The sequence below is a fragment of the Anabrus simplex genome, chromosome 1, assembly GCF_040414725.1.
Source record: "Anabrus simplex isolate iqAnaSimp1 chromosome 1, ASM4041472v1, whole genome shotgun sequence".
NCBI lineage: Eukaryota > Metazoa > Arthropoda > Insecta > Orthoptera > Tettigoniidae > Anabrus > Anabrus simplex.
Genome location: NC_090265.1, coordinates 883,528,848 through 883,553,422, shown reverse-complemented (window position 1 = coordinate 883,553,422; position 24,575 = coordinate 883,528,848). Strand labels below are relative to the sequence as shown.

Genomic DNA, 24,575 nt, shown 5'->3' with positions numbered 1-24,575 from the left:
AAAATCTGTATGAAACGATGATCAGTTAGTTGCTGATAAATTTGACCCTAATAGGTGCTATTTACTCCTGTATTATTATTATTATTATTATTATTATTATTATTATTATTATTATTATTATTATTATTATTGTTGTTGTTGTTGTTGTTGTTGTTATAGTGACAACATTATTATTATTATTATTATTATTATTATTATTATTATTATTATTATTATTATTATTATTATTATTGTAGCGTATGGCATATCCAGCCTTGGTCGAAAAAATTTCGCCATCAGAATGTTGTGATATACTAACAATTTGTTGGTTATTTTGATCCACCTTTTCAATACAAATTAATTTGTATATCATAGCATAGTTCAATACGGGTCTAATAATGAGATTAGTTACATGTAATCAGAATGTTGACCGGTAGGGTAGGGGAGGTGGTGGTATACAATTTCTAATCACTAGATTGCTTTCCAAAAGCTTGGATTAAATTCCAGACCTCTCCGCAGTGCTCATATGGAGTGAGGGCATATGATGCTGTTGATGGTGATTTCGTCCGTCCGATGGAGACGTTAAGCCTCGAGCAGAATCCTTGATGCATTTCGACAGGAGTAGGCTACGTGCCAGCACCGGGTTTCACCCTATATATCGCGTCATTCATTTCATCTCATTAACTCCTCTGATGAGTTTGATGTCAGGACGGACATGCGGTCATGAAAACCCGGCACGACAGATTAAACTCACCTCACCTCATACCCGACCCTGAAAAGAAACAGGGCAAGGGTTGGACAAACAATCAAACATGTAGCGTATGGCATAAAATGAACATATGTATACAATTGAATATTATACAATAACTCTGATACCTCTCATGGAATCAAGAAATTAGCCCAGCTACCAGAGTAGGCACGTAGCTTTCAGCTGCCGACGATGCGATTGATGGTTTGCTGTGGCGCACCACAGTCGCATTCTGGTGATGTTAATCAGTTCCACTTTCCCTGCATCTTCCATGGCCTGTCCAAACTCTGTTACGAGTGACCCACTGCCTTCACAGTAGATGAAATCCACTAGCAATTTGTGCACCAGAAAACTTTTTATGAAGGGATAAGTCTGTTGAAGATTCCCAGTGGTCTTTCCAAACTTTCACAGTGTTAATGTTGTTGCGAGCCATGTCAACAGTTTTACGCTAAAGTGGATGGTGTGACTTCAACCTTTGAAAATTGAGTGCAGGGATGTCTTATTCAGTTAAAACATTATGAAACACTTAGAAAGATGAAGAAAGCTTATATTATCGCTGAGGAACAGAATGTTTGTCTTTCTTGAGACATGTACGATGCTTTTAGTGAATAAATAATATTGATTAACATAAAGTTTAAAGGTGGATCTTTCCAGCATCGTATTTTAAATAGTTTTTTAATGAAATTAGTTAGTTTGAAACTTCTCGAAAGTTTTTGCAGATGAATTCCATACTGTGGCTTACTTGTTGATCATCACTCCTGAAGTTTCTGTAGCGAACATTTCATTTTTATTATTTAAAATAATAATAAACTACGAATATAGTGCCATGAAAGCCAGTCACGTAAACGTAAATTACATAACAGAAAATTGAAAGAAAAGTAACCTACCTCTTAAAGAGCTTGTTAGACTATCCCCAAATAGTTTTCATAAGCAATTCCAATTATGATAACAATAATAATGATGAAAATGGTAGTTTGTTCTAGATGGATAAAATGTACTGTTCATAAAGAGTTGTAGTAAGCGAAAATGAAATAATGAAAATTACCAGTATAATAGGCAGCCCATTAGGTGCTCATTAAGAATCATTGTGTAGTTTACAAAAAGTATGGTAAAACAAGGACAATAATAATAATAATAATGCAAGAAGTATACTCTAAGATTGAGAAGATCAAGGACACAATGCGTAAAGGCAGAGTTTGCTTCTACGGTCATATACGACGGATGATCGACTCTCGATGGACGAAACGTATCTTCAGTATATTTGACTCAAAACCAAAACGGCAATGCCATGGTACGCTAATGTCAGGAAAGATCTTAAAGAACTGGGTCTACAAGCAGAAGATGCACTAGATCGAAATCTTTTCTGAGCAGCCATCAAGACTTTTGGGACTTTCCGGGATGAAAAACGGGCAACTGGTGCTAAATGGACAGAAGAACGTCGTTCTAAACACAGTGAGCTAATGAAGACGATGTGGATCAAGCGAAAAATGAACAAATGCCAGAACGTAAAGTGAGGCTTATCGTGGTCCCTAGTTGGCCGATTAGCGAAGATGAATGAATGAATGAATGAATGAATAATAATAATAATAATAATAATAATAATGTGTCTAAATTCAGATACCTGGGAGAAGTCATCCAACCTTCAGGACTGAATCATGAAGCAAACACAGAAAGAGTCTCTAAACTACAAAGAGCATACAGACTCACTTGGACTCACTTGGAGCAGATATAATAAAAAGATCTATATCCCAAAATGCAAAATTAAGACAGTATAAGACTGTAATGAAGCCTAAAGCACTATACGCATCTGAAACACTGATCATTGGGTGTAGATCATTCATTGAAGATCTAGAAAGGCAAGAAGAAAAAAATCTTAAGGAAAATTTTTGGACTAGTCTGTACAGGGGGAATTTGGATGATACAGAAATCTCATGACCTGTACTAACACTCGGAGAAAATCTCAGACACATTTAGGAAAAGACGTTTTAAATTTTATGGACATATTCTCAGAATGAGTAATCAGAGATTGACGAAAAGAATTCTGAACCTTGCCCTATCAATGAAAGTAAAAAACAGTTGGCTGCTCACAGTTGGAAAAGATTTTCAGGAAATAGACATCACAGATGACATTGTGTTAGACAGATCTAAGTTCAGAAAATTAGTCAACAGTCACCGCTTTAAACATCATCCAAGCACTACCACCAACAAAACTTGGTCAGAAGATTGCAGGAAAAGCCACAGCGAGAAGATGAAGAGATTTTGGAAGAAGAAAAATAATAATGTTATTGGTGTTTTACGTCCCACTAACTACTTTTTCGGTTTTCGGAGGGAAGAAGAAAAAGGCAGCGACATCAGCTGACCACTGATGAATGGAATTATTGACTTCCCCATGTATGGTTAAATAAGTAGTTTTCTTTCATTAATAAGTGTATTGACAAGGCGGAACTACTTTAAATAGTTCTGTAATACAATCAGCTAAATAAGTTCAATCGCGCTCCTTAGTTGGGCATAACTAAGAAAGAATAATAATAATAATAATAATAAAAAGAACAATGGTAATACTAAGGGGGAGTGCTAAAAAAATAAAAATACCTAAAAGTAAAATACAGTGAGTCATTGACCTAGCCAAAGGGGGAGCGTGTTGAGGCAGAAGGTGAACGGCCTGCAGCCATTTTGGATCCACGCCAATGACAGAACAACAGTTTTTTTGAACACCTCGCAGTATATGCTGGAGTAGAGACAAAGGAGGACATTATTAAGATAAATTTCAAGTTCATAAGCATTTAAACAGAAATAAATATTTATTTCTAAATATTTGAGTGTGATATGATTGAATCTGATTATATTTCTTTTTCAGGTGTAATACTGTTACCATGTGTTTTCTCTTCCAGGTAGTTTATACATGTAAGTTATGATATGAAACTTGTATAGCTGTAAACATAATTAAAAAGGATTTTTACAGTATGGATTACTTTGATGAAGCTGGCACAGACCCTCCTGTGCCCCCTGATGGTGATATACTTCTCCAGCAAGCAAACAAGGTGTACCAAGTTGCAGCCTTCACTACCAAGAAGTTTCATTTGGAAGGTGTAACACTTTACACGGATGAGTTTCCTTCTCAAGCTCGGACATTTTCACGCTCAGTCATGTCTATGTCTAGCAGCTCTACACCTGAGTCTAAGGTGAGTTCATATATAAATTTTTTATTGTTTCTGTATTTAAGAAAAGTAAATCCTTTACCAGAAAAGCACATCTTGTGGGCTTTATCGTTAAGGCATCAAGTGGTTGTGATCTGACCATGGTTAGCCAGCTCAAGTCTGATGGGGATAAAATATTTGCACTATCATGTTGTTGGCCAGCAAGTTAGGAGAGGTGGTGGTATAAAATTCCTAAGCACTAGATTGTCTAATTGCGCGCAAAAGCATGGGTTCAATTCCAAATCTCTCCATACCGCATTGTTCGTTTGCAGTGTAATAATGGCACATGGCCTCCGGAGAAAATTAAAATCTCCAACCTGCCAGGAATCGAACGCCGGACACCTTGAACTAAATGCCAACATCCTAACCATTTAGCCTTGCAGATGGACAACATATGGAGTGAAGGCATATGATGCTGTTCATGGCGATTATCCTGTAGGTGGGGAAGTTAAGCCTTGAGCAGGGCCATCGCTGTTTTGTCCCAAGAGTAGGCTCTTTATCGTCGCCATAAGACCTATCTGTGTTGGTGCGACGTAAAACCACTAGCAAAAAAAAAAAAAAAGAGAGAGTAGGCTCTGCACCCTCTCCCTATCTTATCTTCATAGTTGTCATTATCATACAATTCTTATTATTTATTTGTCCACCTGGTCAATACTAAAATATGTTAAAATTAAAAATGATGTATTTTTATTTACAATCTGCTTTACATTGCACCTACACAGGCAGGTCTTATGGCGATGATGGGATAGAAAAGGACTAGGAGTGAAAAGGAAGCAGCCATGCTCTCAATTAAAGTACAGCCTTAGCATTTGCTTGGTGTAAAAATGGGAAACCACGGAAAACTGCCTTCAGGAAGCCGACAGTGGTTCTCCCGAATGCAAGCTCACAGTTGCGCGCCCCTAACCGCACAGCTAACTCCCTTGGTATTGTTCATCCTTATTCGTGATATTGGATCCTTTAGAATTTTCAGGGTTTTTTATGATAAATATTTGTGTTAGAGATGTGTCCACACACTGGGTAAACTAGTCTATCTTTGACTACCTCTTAAACACAAACTGTGACTGTAGTTGGTGAAAACTTCATGCAGGTGAATGGCTGTTTAATTAAATGTGTACCTACATTGACTGTGTTTATGAGTTTACCCTCCTTTATTGTGTCGTACAAATTATTCTGCCATGAGAATATGTATGAGTTGTGCATTTGAAAGCAAGCAAACTTCTGGTTTTAGTTGATATTTTGATTACTGCCATGGGACATCCAGTTGTATGTGGATTATGAACTACAAGGACATGACATTTATACTGTATTTCAAAAATCCAACTTGCATCGGTAGAGACTTGAACCATGGCTGCCTTGGTTAGAAGCCAGTGATGATTCCACTCGTCTAGCACACCTTCTCGTGGCATCCAAACACCACCTCAGTCACCTTGTGAAATTTTTGTTGAATTACTCCTGTTTGTTTACTGCTGTGAAATTACTTGAACAATGCATTATAAAAAAGCTCTTTTTAATTCAGTGGTTTTTTATTTCAACAAGGGAATGTGATAACCAAGTGATCTGTAGGTTATGTGATTATGGTCATAATATCAACAGTCTTGTAAAACTACAAACTTGTTTCTTTTGCAGACAGGTGGAACAGACTAATAGGTACAAACAATTTGAATCTATAAAAGAATCCCTAGGCTTTCCCACTCACTTATTCAGCTTCAAGCTAATTAGTCCTGAAGATAAATAATGGAGGTAACACTTCAGATTTCTTTGGAAATGAATCTTGAATCAGTCTCTGCTGGTAGTTTTGAATTTTCATTGTTACATGGACTTTGTATTTTGATGTATATCTCATTTAGAACTAAAATTAAATGCTTCCTTAAAAAAGCTGGTATTTTATGCTGCTGTATCTATTCATCATCATCATCATCATCATCATCAACATCATCACTGGTGCGACAGCCCTTCGTGGGCCTTGGTCTTCTGAAGAAGTTTTCCCCATTCTTTCCTGTTAAGTGCAGAGCTCCTCAAATTCTTGATTCCAATTATCTTTACAATCCTCTCTCACCCCTTCTTCCCACCTTAACTTTGGTCTGCCAAATTTCCTGATTCCTTCTGGCACTGCAATAAATATCTTCTTTATCATTCTGTTATTAGCACGTAGCACACATTCTGCCCACTCCAACCTTCTGATCTTTATGCAGTTAACCTTTTGATCGGTGAGTTTTTGGTGACACCAGGAGTGAGTTTTTACTTGAAAATTTTGAATTGTTGATTTTAAATTATTTTGATTCTAACTTTTCTCTTAATAATCTTACATCATTTACACTTATGGTACAAAACCGATACCTTCAGTTTAATTGAATTCAGTGGCGTGGATAATCATCATCATCATCATTTCCCTTTATCCAGCTGTAGCCGGGTAGGGGCAAATATGGTTCCTCTTCACTTTCTTCGGTCTTTCCACCACTCCTCCTCCAACACTGTGTCCCAGTCCAGGTTTCTTTCTATAATGCTGCGTTGGATGGTATCCTTCCATCTCAATCGTGGTCGTCCACGGCCTCTCCTTCTTTGGATTTGCATTTCCATCACCTTTTTTGGCATTCTTTCGTCGCTCATTCGCTTTATGTGCCCAAACCATCTTCTCTATTCTATCATTCATTTTTTCCACTCCAATTTCTTCCCGGATTTTCTCATTCCGTATTTTGTCTCGTCTACTCTTCTGTATCATACTCCTCAAGAATTTCATTTCGGCTGCCTGTATTCGACTCTCATCCTTCTTTGTCATTGTCCAAGCTTTTGTCCCATAAGTAGTTATGGGTACGTAATACAACTTGTACATAGTTTTCTTTGCTTCCATTGGCACATCTTTGTCCCATAACATGTTTCTTACACCATGATAGAAACAGCTTCCAGCTTGAATCCTCTTACTAATTTCAGCATCCAGTCGGTCATTCTCCATTAATTCACTCCCCAGGTATTTAAATGTTTCCACTACTTCCAGGGGCTTGTCTGCAAGTCTAATTTGACCTTTTCCCTCTTTCTCCCCTCTAGTCATAAGAAGGGTTTTACACTTGTGTACACTTATTTTCAACCCACATTCTTCTATTTTCCCATTCACCACATCCAACTGTTCTTGAACCCTCCTGTTGTCTTCTCCCCAAATCACAATATCATCTGCAAATAACAGCATGTTCATTTCTCTTCCTCCATATTCTGCTTTTGCTGTTCTCATGATGTCATCCATTACTATGGTAAACAGGATTGGTGATAGAACACTTCCCTGAACCAACTTGTCCTGCCAACTTGTGTTTGCACGCAACTATAACATTCCTTGTACATTGCCATGATCATTTTTATTAATCCCTGTCCAATTCCTTTTTGCACCAGACTGTCCCAAACTTTAGTCCTGGGGACACTGTCATATGCCTTTTCAATGTCAATGAATGTCATCACCATATCATTCCCTACTCCCATTGCTTTTCCATTAGCTGTCTCATAATGAAAATGGGCTCTATTGTTGACCTTCCACTTCTGAAACCAGATTGATTTTCCAGTATCTGATTCTCAACCTTCAACCTTATCCTACTTTCCAATATCCTCTCCATTATCTTAGAAACATGGGATATTATAGTAATTCCCCTGTAGTTCTTCAAAACTTTCTTATCGCCTTTCTTGAAAATTGGGATGATTATTTCTTTTTGCCAATCATCAGGGACCTCCTTTTTCTCCCAGACAATCCTGAGGACTCGATATGTCCACTGTAGGCCTACAGCTCCAGCTGCCTTTATCATCTCCACTGAAATTTCATCTATTCTAGCAGTTTTTCCATTCTTCATCTTTCTTACTGCCATTTCAATTTCATTCAATGTAATTTCTTTATCCATTTCTTCATCGACTAATTGCCTTTTCTGGTCGTCCATTGAATGACTGTCATCGGTTCTTACGTTCACCAACTTCTGAAAAATACTCTCTCCATCTATTTCTTATTTCTTCTGGCTTTGTTAATATTATGCCGTCCTCATCCTTCACAAAGCTGGTGTTTACTTGATCTCCCTTTTTGTTTCTTAAGATACCATACAGTAATTTCTTGCTGCCCTGCATATCATCTCTTCCTCCACTACTTTCTTGGTCAAATTCTTTGCCTCCACATATTTTCTTCTACTTTCTTCAGTCTTAGATGTTTTCCATGCTTTCCATGCCATTTTCTTTTCCTTCACTTTCATCTTTACCCTATCATTCCGCCAGTGTGTCTCTTTGTCCTTCACATTTCCTGATGTTCTACCACATACGTTTTCTGCACATTCCACCAGTGCTTCCTTAAATCTTTTCCATTCATCTTCAACACTCCCCACCTCCATCCTGGGTACCAAGGGTATTATTTCCCTTTGAAATTCTTCTTGTATGCTTTTCTCCTTCAACTTCCATACTTTAATTCTTTTCTCTCTTCTTAATTGGGGTTTTTCAATCTTTCCCACTTTCAATTTTCCTACCACAACTCTATGATCTTCACCAAAGGCTTCTTCCGGCATAGCTGTAACATCTTCAAGGTTCTTCCGGTGTTCTTCCTCTATGATTATGTAATCAATCATGGTCTTTGTTCTTCTGTCTCCCCAACCATACCTTGTAATCTTCTGACTGTTCTTCTTCCTAAACCAGGTGTTTCCAACAATCATTTGATTCCTCATGCAAAAATCCACCAACACCTCGTCTTCTGGGTTTACCTTTCCATATCCAAAGGGCCCTACAACATCTTCCTTTCCGTGTCTTTCCATTCCCACTTGTGCATTTAGATCTCCCATCAATATCACTTCCTTATCTTCTATCTGTCTCTCCACTTCCTCTGAAAAGTCCTCCAGATGTTCATCTATGCACCTCGTTTGTGGGGCATACACCTGAAATAGATCTTTCACACCATTTTCAAAGTGGAGTCTCATCACCATCATCCTATCGCTGACGGATTTTGTGTATTCCACATATTCTTGGATATCTTTTCTAAGTATGATGGCCACTCCATTTTTTGCTGCAGGTCCTCCACTGTAATACAGCCTGTATCCTTCTTTCAGAGGAATCTCTCCTGTGCCCCTCTTCTTGGTCTCACAGTCCAAGTATGGCTATATCTTTTTCTTTCATAAAGTCAACCAGTTCCTCGATCTTTCCTGTCAGTGTCAGGACATTTGCTGTTGCAATCTTGATGAAGTTTGGTGCTGGTTGCCCATTTCTCACAGTTCCCCCAGCACCTGAAGAGCTGCGCGTCGCTTTTAGCAGGGGACGCCGAGGCACCATACCTGCTTTGTCCATATAGGCTATTGTTACGATGGGCTTGCCACACCCAAAGGCATTTTATACCTACTGCCAGGTTCACAATTAGGCCGCCCCTAACATGGAACCAGACGCCTTTCGTAGCCGCTCCTCTGGAGTACAGACGCTACGGGTTTGCCCGTTCCGCCATCTCCACCGTACCGAAGTCCACCTTCTCCGCCGTAGATGCCGTTGAGGTCTTCACTCGTAACCCTGATGTTACCAGATGTTACACACCGGGTCATTGTGCTCTGGGACTCACATAGGCAGGGGCGCCACTCCCTGGGTAGGGCTGCCACCGAAGAGGGTCCCTACCTTCTACCTATTTTCTCAAAATACTGAAAGGGATAATAAAATTGACAAAAACATAATTACTCTCTATAGGATATCAAGTTTGTATCCTTTACAACACACTGACTTGACTTTACAACAGTTTCACCCATCAAAATGTTTTTAGGGTATGGTAGCCTACTCTTCAAAACACGGGTGTACACACAGGGGTCTATCACACTCAGTACACATCCACCTAGTGTCTGTTCTTTTGGGTGGTCTCTTCTTTGTGTGCTGACACACAAAACACTGCCGTTGTGGTTTCTGCTTTGATTGCATTGGAGGTACTGGTTTAGGGAACTGACGTCCAGAAAGTCTCAAGCAGTCTCCTCCTGAAGGTGGTCGACCTCCTTTTGTTGATTTCCTTTCCACTGCAAATTCCTCTAGTAGCTGACCTATAAGGCAGAGACGGAAGTCAAGTAGCAGTGGATTTTTTCCAGTCTTCACCTTGTAAATAATGTACGAGTTCAGCACTGAAATGTCTATGAGGCAAAAAACAAAACAAAAAAAAAAACTTCACATACCATTTCAGTGTAGTAGGGATAAAAAGGGAATTCTGGGCCAGGGGCTAATGCGCAAGATGGGCGCCGCGCGCAATCTACCTCTAGGGCTACTGCGCAAGATGGCCGCCACGCGCAATTCACCTCTAGCTACGCGCTATGTCCTCAGACACCTTCAGAAAATAGGATGTCGTTATCTTATGGAATACTGTCGAAAGAGGCTACTAAAAGGGGTACCTGACTTGAGAGAGCATGGGTTAGCGAACTAGGGGTCTTTAGCTGAGTCTAAGTATGATGTATGGTAGGGATAAAAAGGGAATTCTGGGCCAGGGGCTAATGCGCAAGATGGCCGCTGCGCGCAATCTACCTCTAGGGCTACCGCGCAAGATGGCCGCCACGCGCAATCCACCTCTAGCTACGCGCTACGTCCTCGGACACCTTCAGAAAATAGGATGTCGTTATCTTATGGAATACTGTCGAAAGAGGCTACTAAAAGGGGTACCTGACTTGAGAGAGCATGGGTTAGCGAACTAGGGGTCTTTAGCTGAGTCTAAGTATGATGTATGCTAAGCTCTAGTGTATAACCTCCCTTGGCCAACTCCTGTAGGTCACTTTATTCCGAGGGGGGGGGGGGGTTGATCAGAGTAAAGCTCCTCCAGGGGCACCGAGGAACCTGTGCTCTTGTTGTGTCTGCAATGGCGAACTTAGGTTTTTTTACCTGAGTCTAGCTATGATGTGTGCTAAGCTGTCGTCTATCCAACCTCCTTGGCCAACTCTTGTAGGGAGCACTTTAGCCCTAGAGGAGCAAAGTAAATGCCACTCCTAAGGATTCGAACCTGGAGTTGACATAAACTCAAAACTAAAGAGCTTAAGTGCAATTCAAATATCCTCACCCTGATTGAAATATGTGTACGGTGTGTACTGACTACAGTAAATGTGGAGACATGTTCATCTCAGCAGAAAAAGAATGACTTTGCGAGCTAAGCTGTATTTTCCCCTATCTGGTGTAGTACTAAAATATGTTGACAATGTGTTATGATGCGAGACACATGACTTAAGAGAGAACGCGGAGTCTTCAGCTACAGGTCAAAGCTTGTTCGCGATGATGTCACTACAGCTCTTGCTACCAAGATAACATTACTCTTCGTAGATCTGAATTGTTTTATGAGGTAGGGTGGAGGGGTAGATTTTTATTAATGGTATACTGCTAGTCGTAAGGGTAACTAAAAGGGATGGGCTAACTCAGGAGAGAGCTGTGCTAGGACACAGGAGGTAATTAGACATATACAGAGCCTTATAGACGCATTCTCTCATTTTCTTCTTTCTTTCTTAATCTGCTTACCATCCAGGGTTGGTTTTTCCCTTGGACTCAGCGAGGGATCCCACCTCTACCGCCTTAAGGACAGTATTCAAGAGCTACAGACTCTGGGTCGGGGGATACAACTTAGGAGGATGACCAGTAGCTCGCCTTACATGGCCTATCGTTAACTTCTTAAGACTTAGCTGCTTACCTGATTATGGTTAAGAGTGCTAGGTTAACCCATGCATATGACGCCAGGCTTAACTTTGAGTTTGAGATTCAATCTTACGCTCAACCCAACTAGACGAGATAAGAAATGATCCAGGGACTTTGATGCTGAGATTGGTGGAAGGACTAGGGATATGGTGTGAGGTGTAATACAAATGCTTTATTTACAGACGGCGTAATATTGGGGAGCATCTTCGAAGTTCTAAAAACGGAGAGCCTAGCATAACATAGAAAAGATAACTGCACGTGCAAGTTGACTAGCTTTGGATGTATTTGCTAACACATAGAATAAAAGTATTTTTTCCCTACAAGTTTGCATCTTAGGTACAATCACGCAGGAAGACCTTACCTATCCTTGTACTGAATACCCAATGTAATACGTAAAAATAATGTGGTGCCGGAATTTAGCTCTGCAGCATTTCGCGTATTATCAGAATTCCCGAATACAGAATAAAATCCTTACTTACACTTTACGTTCGATACCCCTACAGGCCTAACGTTGCGCTGACCACGCGTTAACCTCCTAGGCGATGGTGTAAGCCTTAATACATGACATGCCTCATTCATTGAGACGTAAGGCTGAAAAGCAACCTTAGGTCCAGGGGAGATGAGCGACCGCGCAAGGTATCAGCCAAAGAAAGACAAAGGCTACGAAAGGCGTGAAAATTAAAGATTCCGTAGCCCTCGTAAACCTAATAGCGTAATGGTCGGAAAAGAACAAGAGTTAACCGAGGAAGGTCGGATAGGATAGATAAAAGTGAGTGACCTAACACAAGTAAGTAGAAGCATGCATATACATGGGCTCTTATGGCACTAACCCGGTGGAGGCTGTGCTAGGGCTTTTTGCCTTTTATCTAATAAAATCCATGACCCAGCCTGGAATTAACCTAATTCGAGGTTCTATCCTCCTAACCGGATGCCCTCCTAACTTGCAACTCTCGGTGGAGTGATGTAGGAGGGTGATGGAATACTGCTGTAAGAAACGACTAAAAAAGGGGTGCTCGAGGGCTTTTAACTTCCGAGCGTGGTATTAGCGACAAGAGGACCTCAAGCTGAGTCTGGCATTAATTATAGTTCTTTAACATTTTTGAATAGGGAGTCGAAGGTTTAGTGACTCGAGAACAATCTTCTACTCATAACCACGAGGCTTTAGGCATCTGCTGACAGTGTAGCCGGTTACGCTATGTAAGCAACTCAGCTGTCGCAGAGATGCATGCCGTTACAATTGACATGAATGAAATATCTGACCCGCACACACTTCGACTCTTTGAATACAACTCTGCATCTGTTGGCACAAAGGGGTCTATAGCTGAGTCTGGCATAAGCCTAACTCTGCAGAGCTACTACAGGGTTTACAACTTGTAACTCATAAGCTATTAGTTTTTATTAGCTTAACATTCGGAACAAGGCTACTATGCAAGATAGCTGCTATACTTTATTCGTTCAGACTTAACTAGAGGGCTGCTTCATAGGCTGACAACTTGTAACTTAAGACCTCATGCATTACAATTGTGTTAAACACGGAATGTAGCGTACAGGACCTGTTATTTCTCTTTCTTCTCCTCCTCCTTAACCTTTCTCTCAATATATTTGGATTAACACGACGAAAACACTTAGTTCCCAAGCCAGAAAACGTAATCATGCACAGTTAAATTTATGACCAAGCCAAAAATTAAATCTAAGCCCTTGTTGATGTAGATGAAGAGAAGTTTATTACGATGGAAACACTTAGTTCTCAAGCCACAAAACATAATCATACGCAGTTAAAATCACGACCCGCCGGAGATCGAACCCAACGCCTTGTAAACTTAAGGTTAGTATGCTAATGATACAACCGAGGAGCCTTGTATCTAATAAAATCCATGACCCAGCCTGAAATTACATCAGCCCTCGACAATACAAACTATTAAGTGAACTGCGAGGAGTTATTAACTGTGTGTCTCTTATTACTCTTAGAAAATGTACATTTAATCTCTACTGATAAAATGTTAGTCTCTTCTATCTTTAAAGTCGCAACGTCTATTGGTTAACACTTGGTTTCTTTCGAGCTTAACATTTAAACTATATAGGCTATACTCGTATATATAACCTGTAGCGTGCCTGCCTCTTACCCGGAGGCCCCGGGTTCGATTCCTGGCTAGGTTAAGGATTTTTACCTGGACTTGTGGGTTGGTTCGAGGTCTACTTAGCGTACGTGATTAGAATTGAGGGGCTATTTGACGATGAGATAGGGGCCCCGGCCTAGAAAGCTAAGAATAACGGCCGAGAGGATTCGTCGTGCTGACTATACGACACCTCGTAATCCGCAATCCTTCGGGCTGAGCAACGGCCGCTTGGTAGGCCAAGGCCCTTCAAGGGCTGTAGCGTTATGGGGTTTGTTTATGTGTATATAACATTTTACTCTTACGTCTAATCTCTATTGATAAATTGTCGTTCTCTTCTGACTTCAAACTGGTTACCTATCTGACCTTTATTAATCGAAATTTCGTTTCTTCCAATGTTTAACTGCCTGCTGCCATTTCTTGATGGATACAGTACTTTTGCATCCATCTCTTGGCACAGGCCAGAGTAAAGTGTAGCTTCTACCGAAGTCCTAGTCAACATCCATGGCTGCGACTATATGGAAGTTGATGGGGTATGGGTAGTGCTGAGTAATGATATTCAGAGCATGACTAGTGCATCTGAGTGTTATGAAAGGTGCTGCTCATAGGGTCAGTCGTGCTGCAATAGTACTTTCTGACCCAGTGAGGAAAGCAATGACAAACTACCTCACTCATCATCTTGCCTAGTACGCCTCATTATGGTGCTGCCATTGGTTTTGGGATTTTCCTTATAGCCGCATAACCTTTGGTGGTGCAATTTGCGGATCCAACCAGCCTCTGGGCTGATGACCTAACAGACAGACTAATTTATAACTTGCGACTCGACGGAAGAACATTTAACGATTCAACTGAAGTTGGTACATTTTTGATAGCAGCAACACCCTTATCGATTGTTATCTGCAAGAACGCTTCTACTTTGTTAGGAATAGCAAATTAATCTCTATTGGTAAATGGTTTATCTCTTCTAACTTTAAAACACGTGACGATGTGTAACCTCTGTTGTTCATGATCAATCATATGCATGGGTTAACCTAGCACTCTTAACCATAATCAGGTAAGCAGCTAAGTCTTAAGAAGTTAACGATAGGCCATGTAAGGCGAGCTACTGGTCATCCTCCTAAGTTGTATCCCCCGACCCAGAGTCTGTAGCTCTTGAATACTGTCCTTAAGGCGGTAGAGGTGGGATCCCTCGCTGAGTCCAAGGGAAAAACCAACCCTGGATGGTAAGCAGATTAAGAAAGAAAGAAGAAAATGAGAGAATGCGTCTATAAGGCTCTGTATATGTCTAATTACCTCCTGTGTCCTAGCACAGCTCTCTCCTGAGTTAGCCCATCCCTTTTAGTTACCCTTACGACTAGCAGTATACCATTAATAAAAATCTACCCCTCCACCCTACCTCATAAAACAATTCAGATCTACGAAGAGTAATGTTATCTTGGTAGCAAGAGCTGTAGTGACATCATCGCGAACAAGCTTTGACCTGTAGCTGAAGACTCCGCGTTCTCTCTTAAGTCATGTGTCTCGCATCATAACACATTGTCAACATATTTTAGTACTACACCAGATAGGGGAAAATACAGCTTAGCTCGCAAAGTCATTCTTTTTCTGCTGAGATGAACATGTCTCCACATTTACTGTAGTCAGTACACATCGTACACATATTTCAGTCAGGGTGAGGATATTTGAATTGCACTTAAGCTCTTTAGTTTTGAGTTTATGTCAACTCCAGGTTCGAATCCTTAGGAGTGGCATTTACTCTGCTCCTCTAGGGCTGAAGTGCTCCCTACAAGAGTTGGCCAAGGAGGTTGGATAGACGATAGCTTAGCACACAACATGCCTAGACCCAGCTAAAAAACCTGAGTCCGCTAATGCAGGCACAACATCGCAGGTTGCTCGGCTCCTACCTAAGGCAAGGGTGCCCCTGGAGGAGCTTTACTCTGCTGGAACCCTACCACATCAGAATGAAGTGTCCTACAAGAGTTGGCCAAAGAGGTTAAATAGACGACAGCTTAGCACACATAATAGCTAGACTCAGGTAAAAAAAACTAAGTTCGCCATTGCAGACACAACAAGAGCACAGGTTGCTCGGTGCCCCTGGAGGAGCTTTACTCTGATCACCCCCCCCCCTCTCTGAATAAAGTGACCTACAGGAGTTGGCCAAGGGAGGTTATACACAAGAGCATAGCATACATCATACTTAGACTCAGCTAAAGACCCCTAGTTCGCTAACCCATGTTCTCTCAAGTCAGGTACCCCTTTTAGTAGCCTCTTTTGACAGTATTCCATAAGATAACGACATCCTATTTTCTGAAGGTGTCCGAGGACGTAGCGCGTAGCTAGAGGTGGATTGCGCGTGGCGGTCATCTTGCGCGGTAGCCCTAGATGTAGATTGCGCGCGGCGGCCATCTTGCGCATTAGCCCCTGGCCCAGAATTCCCTTTTTATCCCTACTCAGTGTTTTCCTGACATTTGCTATGAAGCTTACTTGCACATCAGCTTTGTCAATTGGGCCCATGTTCTCATTATAATCCAGTACACTCAAGGATTTCTTTTTATTCTGCCCTGTGGCGTGATCTGTTTTACCTGTTTCTACCATTATGTTCTTGTGTATGCTAGTTAGCATGGTAACGTCCCTTTTGTCATGTCATCCTTGCGCCAGCATATCATTGGGGTGCCATGAAATACATTCTCCCTTTTGAATTTTCTTCGGGAAGTCTGGCATCCCTTTTCTGTTTTTTCTGACTTTGCCACCAGCTCCAGTATTTTCCTTGTGAAAGTACTCAAAATGATCTGGGCTTTTGTACCAGTTGTCGACATACAGGTTGTGAAATTTACCAATGTATGGTGATGTCAGAGTTTTGACAACTTACCCAGACACTCCCGAGTTTTTCATCGTGTTCAATTTCCTTATCTTTTCCAGGATAAACCCAGTCTCACAGTTGCAAAGTATGAACACCTTTATACCAAACCTATGTCGCTTTGATGGAATGAAGTGTTTCCATTTTAAGCAACCTTTCCAAGCAACTAGCCTCTCATCAATACAGATATTTTGGAAGGGATAGAATATCTCTCTGAAATAGTTTATTATAGGCCTAATTTTGTAAAGTCTGTCACCTGAGGGTTGTAGATTGTTGTCAGAAAAGTGAAGCAATCTCAGAATGAGGGAAAAATTGTTGAGAGAGATCACTTTACCGAACATCAGAGTTTCAGTCAATTTATTTGTTGACCAATAGACTTTCATCCTGTTTTCTTCACTTAGCCCATCAACAAAACAGTTGCCAGGAAAACAGAGTCTCCACGGTTATGCCTTGCCACTTACATAACGTCGACTTTTCCTTTACATCTGTATTTTCCGTAACAAATAAGTAGTACTTGTTCATTTCTGACACTATCAAGTTCATAATATTACGATTAACAAAAAAACCCATGGCACTACAGCCCTTGAAGGACCTTAGCCTACCAAGCGACCGCTGCTCAGCCCGAAGGCCTGCAGATTACGAGGTGTTGTGTGGTGAGCACGACAAATCTTTTCAGCCGTTATTCTTGGCTTTCTAGGCCGGGTTACAATCAACAACTTCTTTGAAAATCGACACTTCAAGTCTTGACTCATTGCCATTATTCACATGAAGATTATCCCTAAAACCTGAATTTGATGCATCAAAATGAGCAGAAAGCGTAGGAAGAAACCTACCTACAGAACTCCACTTTCTTTCTTTGGTTTGAACAGCTGACAGCTTAGCCTTCTTTGCAATAGTGGGTTGCACTTCGTCCTCAGTTTCTGTGTTCTCATCCTCCGAGGAATTACCAGTTTCACTCTCATTGGACACAGTACAATCACTACCACCAGCATAGATATCAATTTCATCATCAGACTCCTTGTTAGTCAAAATATTACTTATATCTTGCGGAGCAAGCCCGCATCCTCGGCTTGATCCCGCCATTACCACGTGTATTTATTTACTATCAGATTGTGTTTGTTTCTACGAAAACCAGAGATGAGGGAAAAGAAAAATTATGTGTATTGTCAAGGAATAGTCGTGCAATGCACTCACAGGAAACAACAACAGAAAACAGTTCCCGAGTGGTGTTGTAATTCGTAGCACAATCTCGTAAGAAATTAGGTTAAGTGACTACAGCATGTTGGTACAGAACTTCATCAGAGAACATGCGAGATGTGACAAAACATGAACACGTCAAACATCCCCAAAAATGTTCTAAAAATCCGCCAATAGCTGCAGTCACTTAAGTGCGGCCAGTATACAGTATTCAGGAGATAGTAGGTTCGAACCCCACTGTCGGCAGCCCTAAAATGGTTTTCCGTGGTTTCCCATTTTCACACCAGGCATATGCTGGAGCTGTACCTTAATTAAGGCCACGGCCGCTTCCTTCCCACTCCTAGCCCTTACCTGTTCCATCATCGCCATAAGACCTATCTGTGTCAGTGCGATGTAAAGCAAAAAAAAAATATCCGTCAGTCTGATGTCAGGAAACAGTTTCAAACATTCAACCTGAAAGATGAAACAGGCGCAAACTTCGAGAACGTAAATTGACGGCAGTACTCCCGTGGGCCTCGTGCAACACTGCCATAAAGGGACGGCAGTACTGCTCAACGGGTTAACAATGTTTGGTTTGTTATATAATGTATACAATTCATAATTATATCTTATTTTCCAGGCACCATTTTCTTCCACTGGCCCAAAAATTTGCCTCAAAATCCTTCTTTCAAATATACCGAGCTGTCTTTAATCAGATTTTGAGTGTGTCCAGGTCTCAGCATCATATGTTAATACAGGCTTTACTAAAACTTATACATCAGGACTTTAGTTTTCCTGAAGAGCAGCTTAGACTTCAGATGTTTTCTGAAGCCATGATAGCATTTGTTAGCAGACATTATACGTTTTTGGATTTCAGAACTAACATTGTTCTTGGAATTAACTTCTGATCCAAGGTAGGTAAAGCTTCGCACAATATCAAACTTATACGAGTCAATTTCTATGAATGTTGAACAAAAGGCGTGATAATGAATCTCCTTGCCTAACTCCGTTCTTGGTTGTTACGGCACTTGATAACATATTCTGGATCTTAATTTGATTCCGAGTATTTTCCATAGTAGCTTTCACAAGGGCAATCAGTTTCTTAGGGATCCCAAACTCTTCCATTCCTACATAGAGATTACTTCTATCAGTGCTGTCATAGGCTGATCTGAAGTCATTGAAGAGATGGTGTGTATCAATTCCAAATTCTTTACATTTTTCAAGTATCTGGCGGATTGTGAAGATCTGATCAATAGTAGATCTTCCTTGGCGAAATCCGCATTGATAGTCACCAACCGCATTTTCCACGTAAGGCACCAATCTGCTAAAGTGAATATTGGAAAATATTTTATAAGCAATGGATAATAATCAGATACCTCTATAGTTAGAACACATCATGATATCACCTTTCTTATATATCGGGTAGATGATACCTACGTTCCATTCATCAGGGACTGTTAACAGCTACCTATATCTTCGCCACCAGTTTGTGAAATTGTTTAACGAATTCTTTTCCAGCATTTTTCGCAAGCTCTGATTGTATTAAATCCATTCCCGGGGCTTTGTTATTCTTTAACTTCTTAATGGCAAGCTCAATTTCCTCAGTAGTAGGTATTGGTACTCCTATGTCTGATTTTCTTGTATTTACAGGAGGTAAGGTTTCTTGGTCATCACCTGGACGTTCATTCAACAGTTCATCAAAATATTGGGCCCATCTTTCTAGTATTGCGTCCTCACTGTCCAGTATTATACCATCTATATCTCTACACAAACTTGTTCTAGGCTGAAAATCCTTACAACTTTTATTTAACTTCTGATAGAAAGCCCTCACATCATTTTTCCCTTTCAACTGTTCCATTTCTTCTAATTCTTTCCTGTCATACTGTCTCTTTTTCCTTCTTGTGCAATCTCTTTTCTTCTCTTCTGGAAGTTCTCTACTCTTCCACTGCTTTTCGGGTGTGGTTCCTCTGTTGCGTGCTCTTGTATGTTTCATTTTTTAAGGTTGTTGCCCGTGCACACTCTTCATCAAACCAGTTGTTATGCCAGACTTTCTCTTCCCTTCCTAAAATTTCATTTGCAGTTTTTAATAGTGCGTCTTTAAGATTCTTCCAGATTTCATCAATACTCTCACTATTAGGCAAATCGGTCTGGGCCTCATTAACCCCTTAAGCGGGGAGCTCGGTTCACACTAGCTCACTCCCAGGTGGGGAGCGATTTCCATGATTGAAGAAAATATTTAATTACTAGATTAAAAACAATCTTAGACTAAAATGAACTATTGAAGGGCCAAAAGAGAAATATTTACTTGAATATAATATATTTAATTGTTGAAAAATTCTATTATTTTAATTTTTCAATACTTTGTGCAAAAACGTACTAAGTGCTTTCACACTGTGAAATCGAGATTGCTTCTTCCTAACAGCAAAGCTCTGGTTTTTGTTTATACAGTAACTTACACCTGAATATTTTAGGCAGTTTACTATCAATCTCTGCCTGTAAAGAAATGTTTCTGCATATGTAAATTTTAGATTTATAAAGTTTACATGTACTTAAAAGATGTACAATGGAATAAATTATAACACTCACAAATTTTTCTGTTATGTTGATTAGCGCTTTCGAGGGATCAAGTTTATATCGCCTCTCTACAATTCATAAGTGACATAAACAGACTATATTACACTACAATACAGGTAACATTTACAGTATTTACAGTATCTACAGTCTTCAGAGTGTTATGTCTTTTACAGCTGTTCATTATGATACACACGGAAGCAGGTCATGTTATATAACCTGCCTCACCTTCGCATAATTTATATAATTCCATTCCGAAACGCGATCGTTTTCTTATTATGTAAACTTTCCACCCTAGCCACCCTTTCCATAGCAAGAGGTTGTTATCAGTTGACATTTTGCCACCAGGGGTAGAAGCTTCCAAAAGTGTTGCTAACAGGTGGTCAAATACTGGATTTATCTCGTATATTTTGGGAGGAAGTTGTGCATTATTCACCTCATTGTCAGAGATTGTGGAGGAAAATCTAAAAATAATAATAATAATTGTACCGGGCGGTACACCTCCGCGCTGCCAATTCAAACATTGCGCCAGTTGAAACTCCTCTACTGGAGGAAGCCTGAACTTTAACAACCATGTTAATTCTAAGGTTTCTCAGAAGATGTCTCTACTGTAAATTTTGAAGTGTTCTGAACTATGTCAATTTCGATTCGTGTTTTTCTGCTCCATAGCTAGAACTTTGAACATTCTCTAACAGATGTCTCTACCAAAACTGATAACGCTCTCTGGTGTAAAGGAATGAACTGTCCGGAAGAAATTTAACATTCATAAGTTTTGTTTTTGCTAAATTTTGTTCTGTGGTTTGAGAGTTGGCAATATAATCCTTTTTGTCCGCCTGTTTTGAATGTAGCCAATCAGGAATTTCTGTAATTAATTTTCCACCAATAGGGTGTTTCTTCTTCGTCTGGTGTATTAGTTTTTGCTGTTATCCAATAAAATTTTGTGGGCGGGTTGTAATCATTCATGAAACGTCTCGAATTTTCCACGAGGGTATATAAACTGCTGATTTTCTGGTCTCCTCGCCACTTCAGTAACATCTTTCCTAGTGTGATTATATAGGAGGGGGCGGGAAGCGCCTCTTTCTTCAGGCGGCTGTTCATCCATCAGGTAATGGCCTTTTAATAACTTCTTTGCTTGCTAGCTCAGCAGTTTAACCCTCGGGGCAGGTTCCAAACTTTTATCATGTAACTTTCCTTTATATGTAAACGACACTTGGTATAAATTCTGTAACTTTAACTACAAATTGGGATAGAGAGTGCCTTACCCTCTCGAGCTCCCACTCACTTTGTTTTGAGGTGACTACGTTTTCATAACCTTTTTTTTCTTCGCTTCATAATGTAATAAAGTTTTCCTATCGTGTCACCTCCGTAGTATGGGATTAGCCCTTGCATAAGCGGCATTGTGCCAAATAAGTTTAAAAGGTGTATTAGGAGTGCAAGTTACGCCTCCATTCAACTCAGAATTTTGGGCCATGTAATGGAACTGTTTCTTTACTTAATAGGCCTCAGTAGATTGGGTATTATTACCCCTGTTCTTGTGTGCCTGGAGGGCAGCTTGAAGGTGGAGTTTGGTGTGGCCTTTGATGGGCTTGAACTTTGAGAGCGGGTTTGCTCTTTCTTAAAAGTAGATTTTCTGTGTGCCTCGAGCAGGCTTAACTGGTAATTGAGAGCTAGTGCTCCTTGGCATGATTGGGGTTTTCTGCCCCTTTGTTGAACCTTGTTCATAAGTAATGTTGGGCTCATTGCTCAGAGATTGTGAATCTGGGGCTCGAAGCCCAAAATCCATTAATAAACTGTAATTGTACATTCTTAACTTGTTGATATACAACTGTGTTCCTGTTATACTTGTTATTTCTTGATCTCGAAAAGAAAATATAACCTTTGTTAAATTTTAAATTAATTTTAATTTCGTAAGTTGAGACCTATTCATCCCAGCACCTTCTTTCACCTCTAACTACCACGGATAACTCCGTAACAAGTGGTACCAGAGCATGGTTGAATGGGTCTCAATTTAGCCCCTTTTGACGGCTAAACATTGCTTTGCTTTCAAACTCTAACAATTTTCTCAGTTGCTGGAATTTTTTTGATTTTTTTCTAAAAAAAATTTCTGTCACCATGTCTGGCCCTCGCGAGGTTCTTCATCCTTTCCATTTGCGTAAAGAGGAATTAATTTATGAACTATCTCTCAGAAACGTTCAATCTGGAGGCACGGTTGCAGTCGACTCCAATAAGCTAAAAGATTCACTTAAAATTTGCCTATTACCATCCCGACTTTGGGAGAAAAAGAGATTGACGACGCTCTCTCCACGATCAATGATAATACTACTGAGCTAGCATCTGTAGTTAGTTTTTTTGAAGTAAGTGATCCATCTCCTAATCAACTCAAAAGAGTACAGGCTAGGTTGTATCATTTTTATAATAGGGTGTGTGATCTATTGTCTCTGAAGCTAAATGACCTTCAGGGTAAGGAAGCGAGTGCCCTTGCCGAAAACTTGTCTAAAATGTCTAGCAAAGTTAGTCATTTGTTATCTGGATCTGCTATTCCTAAAGTTGACCAGCCTATGGTAGTAAATATTGTAAATGTGGAGGATTCCTCTAAAGAGGAAGGAAGTAGTACTGAGGCGACTACACAACGGACATCTGCCCCATTAGGAACCGAGTCCGATCGTCGCACGTCCATTCCACCCTTTGTATTAAATAGGGCACCTTCGGAATCTGCTTCTCCGCCACTTAGGCCCCTTTCTACTGTGTCACCTGGTTTCAGCAGTTTACCCCATCCATTAGCTATGTTACTTAGAGGTATTTCCAAGTTTTCTGTTAACTCCACTACTGATGTTATTGCTTTCTTAAGGTTTTTAGTTGAATTCCAAGATCATGCCCTTGTTTTTTTCTCTCTGTGTCAAACCCTTCAGATAATTTACGCTTATTCCATTGATGTCCTCTCCGACAAAATAGTTAGGGCAATTGCGGAACAGTCATCCATAGAAGACTTCCATGCCCATCTGTTGGCAAATTTTATCCCCGCTTGAGCTAGATCATCGCTCATTCAAAAGTACTACTACCGAGTACAACGGTTGGATGAAAATTTAGCAGACTTCATCCAAGTCATTAAGTTTTACACTAGGGTATTTGCCCTTCATTTTCCCAAAGATCAAATTGTTCAGGCCATAGTGGAAAGTATTTCTCCATCATACCGCTCATACTTGTGTTTTGTGTCGCGTCCGCAAATTTTCGCTGAGTTAGAGGCTATGGCTGTCTCAGCCGAAGGAGTTAGATACGCCGATACCTTGCGTGTAGCCAAAGAACCCCGTCCATCCTCTAGTAGTTTTCGGCCTCCACCTCGCCGACCCATCACACCCCGTAAATGTTACGCTTGCGGGTCGCCCGACCATCTTCGCAATAAATGTCCATTGATCAAATCTAGTAGGACAAATAATGGAGCAAGTTCACCCCTTGGTTGCTTTAAATGCGGCGCGTTTTCACACATTGCCAAGAACTGCCCTAATGCTAACAGCACTCCCTCCTGCTCAACTTCTGGTGCAACTGACCCCAAGGCCAATAATAATAAGTGACTAGGGGCTTCGGCTGAGTCGGCTAACCTATCTTCCCGAGGCTCAGCCCCAAGTAATCATGCCGAAATTTCAGGGAAAAATCTGTCTTCAAATTTATCTTTTGAAGGTCCCAAAGAATGTCTTAGGATTGCGGCGGATACCCCCGCACCTGTGCCTTTTTTCAAAATTGAATTAAATAATGAACCTGTAACAGCACTATTAGATTCTGGCAGTGTTTGTTCTATTATTTCGGCTGAATGGTACTCCAAATTGAAAACTGTTTGTAGTCTTCCTGACTTTTGTTCGACTTCGGTTCAATATGTTTCGGCTAATTCTTCTCCATTAGAAATTTTAGGTTTTTTATATGCCAAAATTCGGATTTCTAAATTTACTTGGAAAGTCAAATTGTTGGTGGCAAAGCACTTGTCCTGCCCCAATATATTGGGAGCAGATTTTATGTCCCACACTGGTCTAGTGTTCGATCTTCTAAATAAGTCATGCACATTCAAATTTGCTTCTAATTGTAAAATCCCCTTATTGAAATGTAATTCTGTATCATGTTCATCTATTGCGCCTACCCAGGATGAGATGTTGTTAGATCTTAGACATCTACCTGAGGAGCAGGCTGATAGTATTCGTAAGCTGTGTCAGTCGTTTCCAGAGGTGTTCTCAGATACTCTTGGTGTTACTGACCTTATTGAATACAAGATTGAGGTTACGGATTCGATTCCTGTCCGTTTTCCACCTTAT

The 24,575-nt window shown here is 40.4% G+C and overlaps 1 protein-coding gene across 1 annotated transcript in view; it reads left to right on the top strand.

Moving 5' to 3' along the window:
- Window positions 1-24,575, top strand: part of Atg2 (Autophagy-related 2) — a 412,975-nt gene that overhangs the window by 60,382 nt on the left and 328,018 nt on the right. The window contains exon 5 of the mRNA XM_067136531.2: window positions 3,690-3,909. Within this exon, the coding sequence (XP_066992632.2) occupies window positions 3,690-3,909 (220 nt within the window). The remainder of the gene's footprint in view (window positions 1-3,689; window positions 3,910-24,575) is intronic.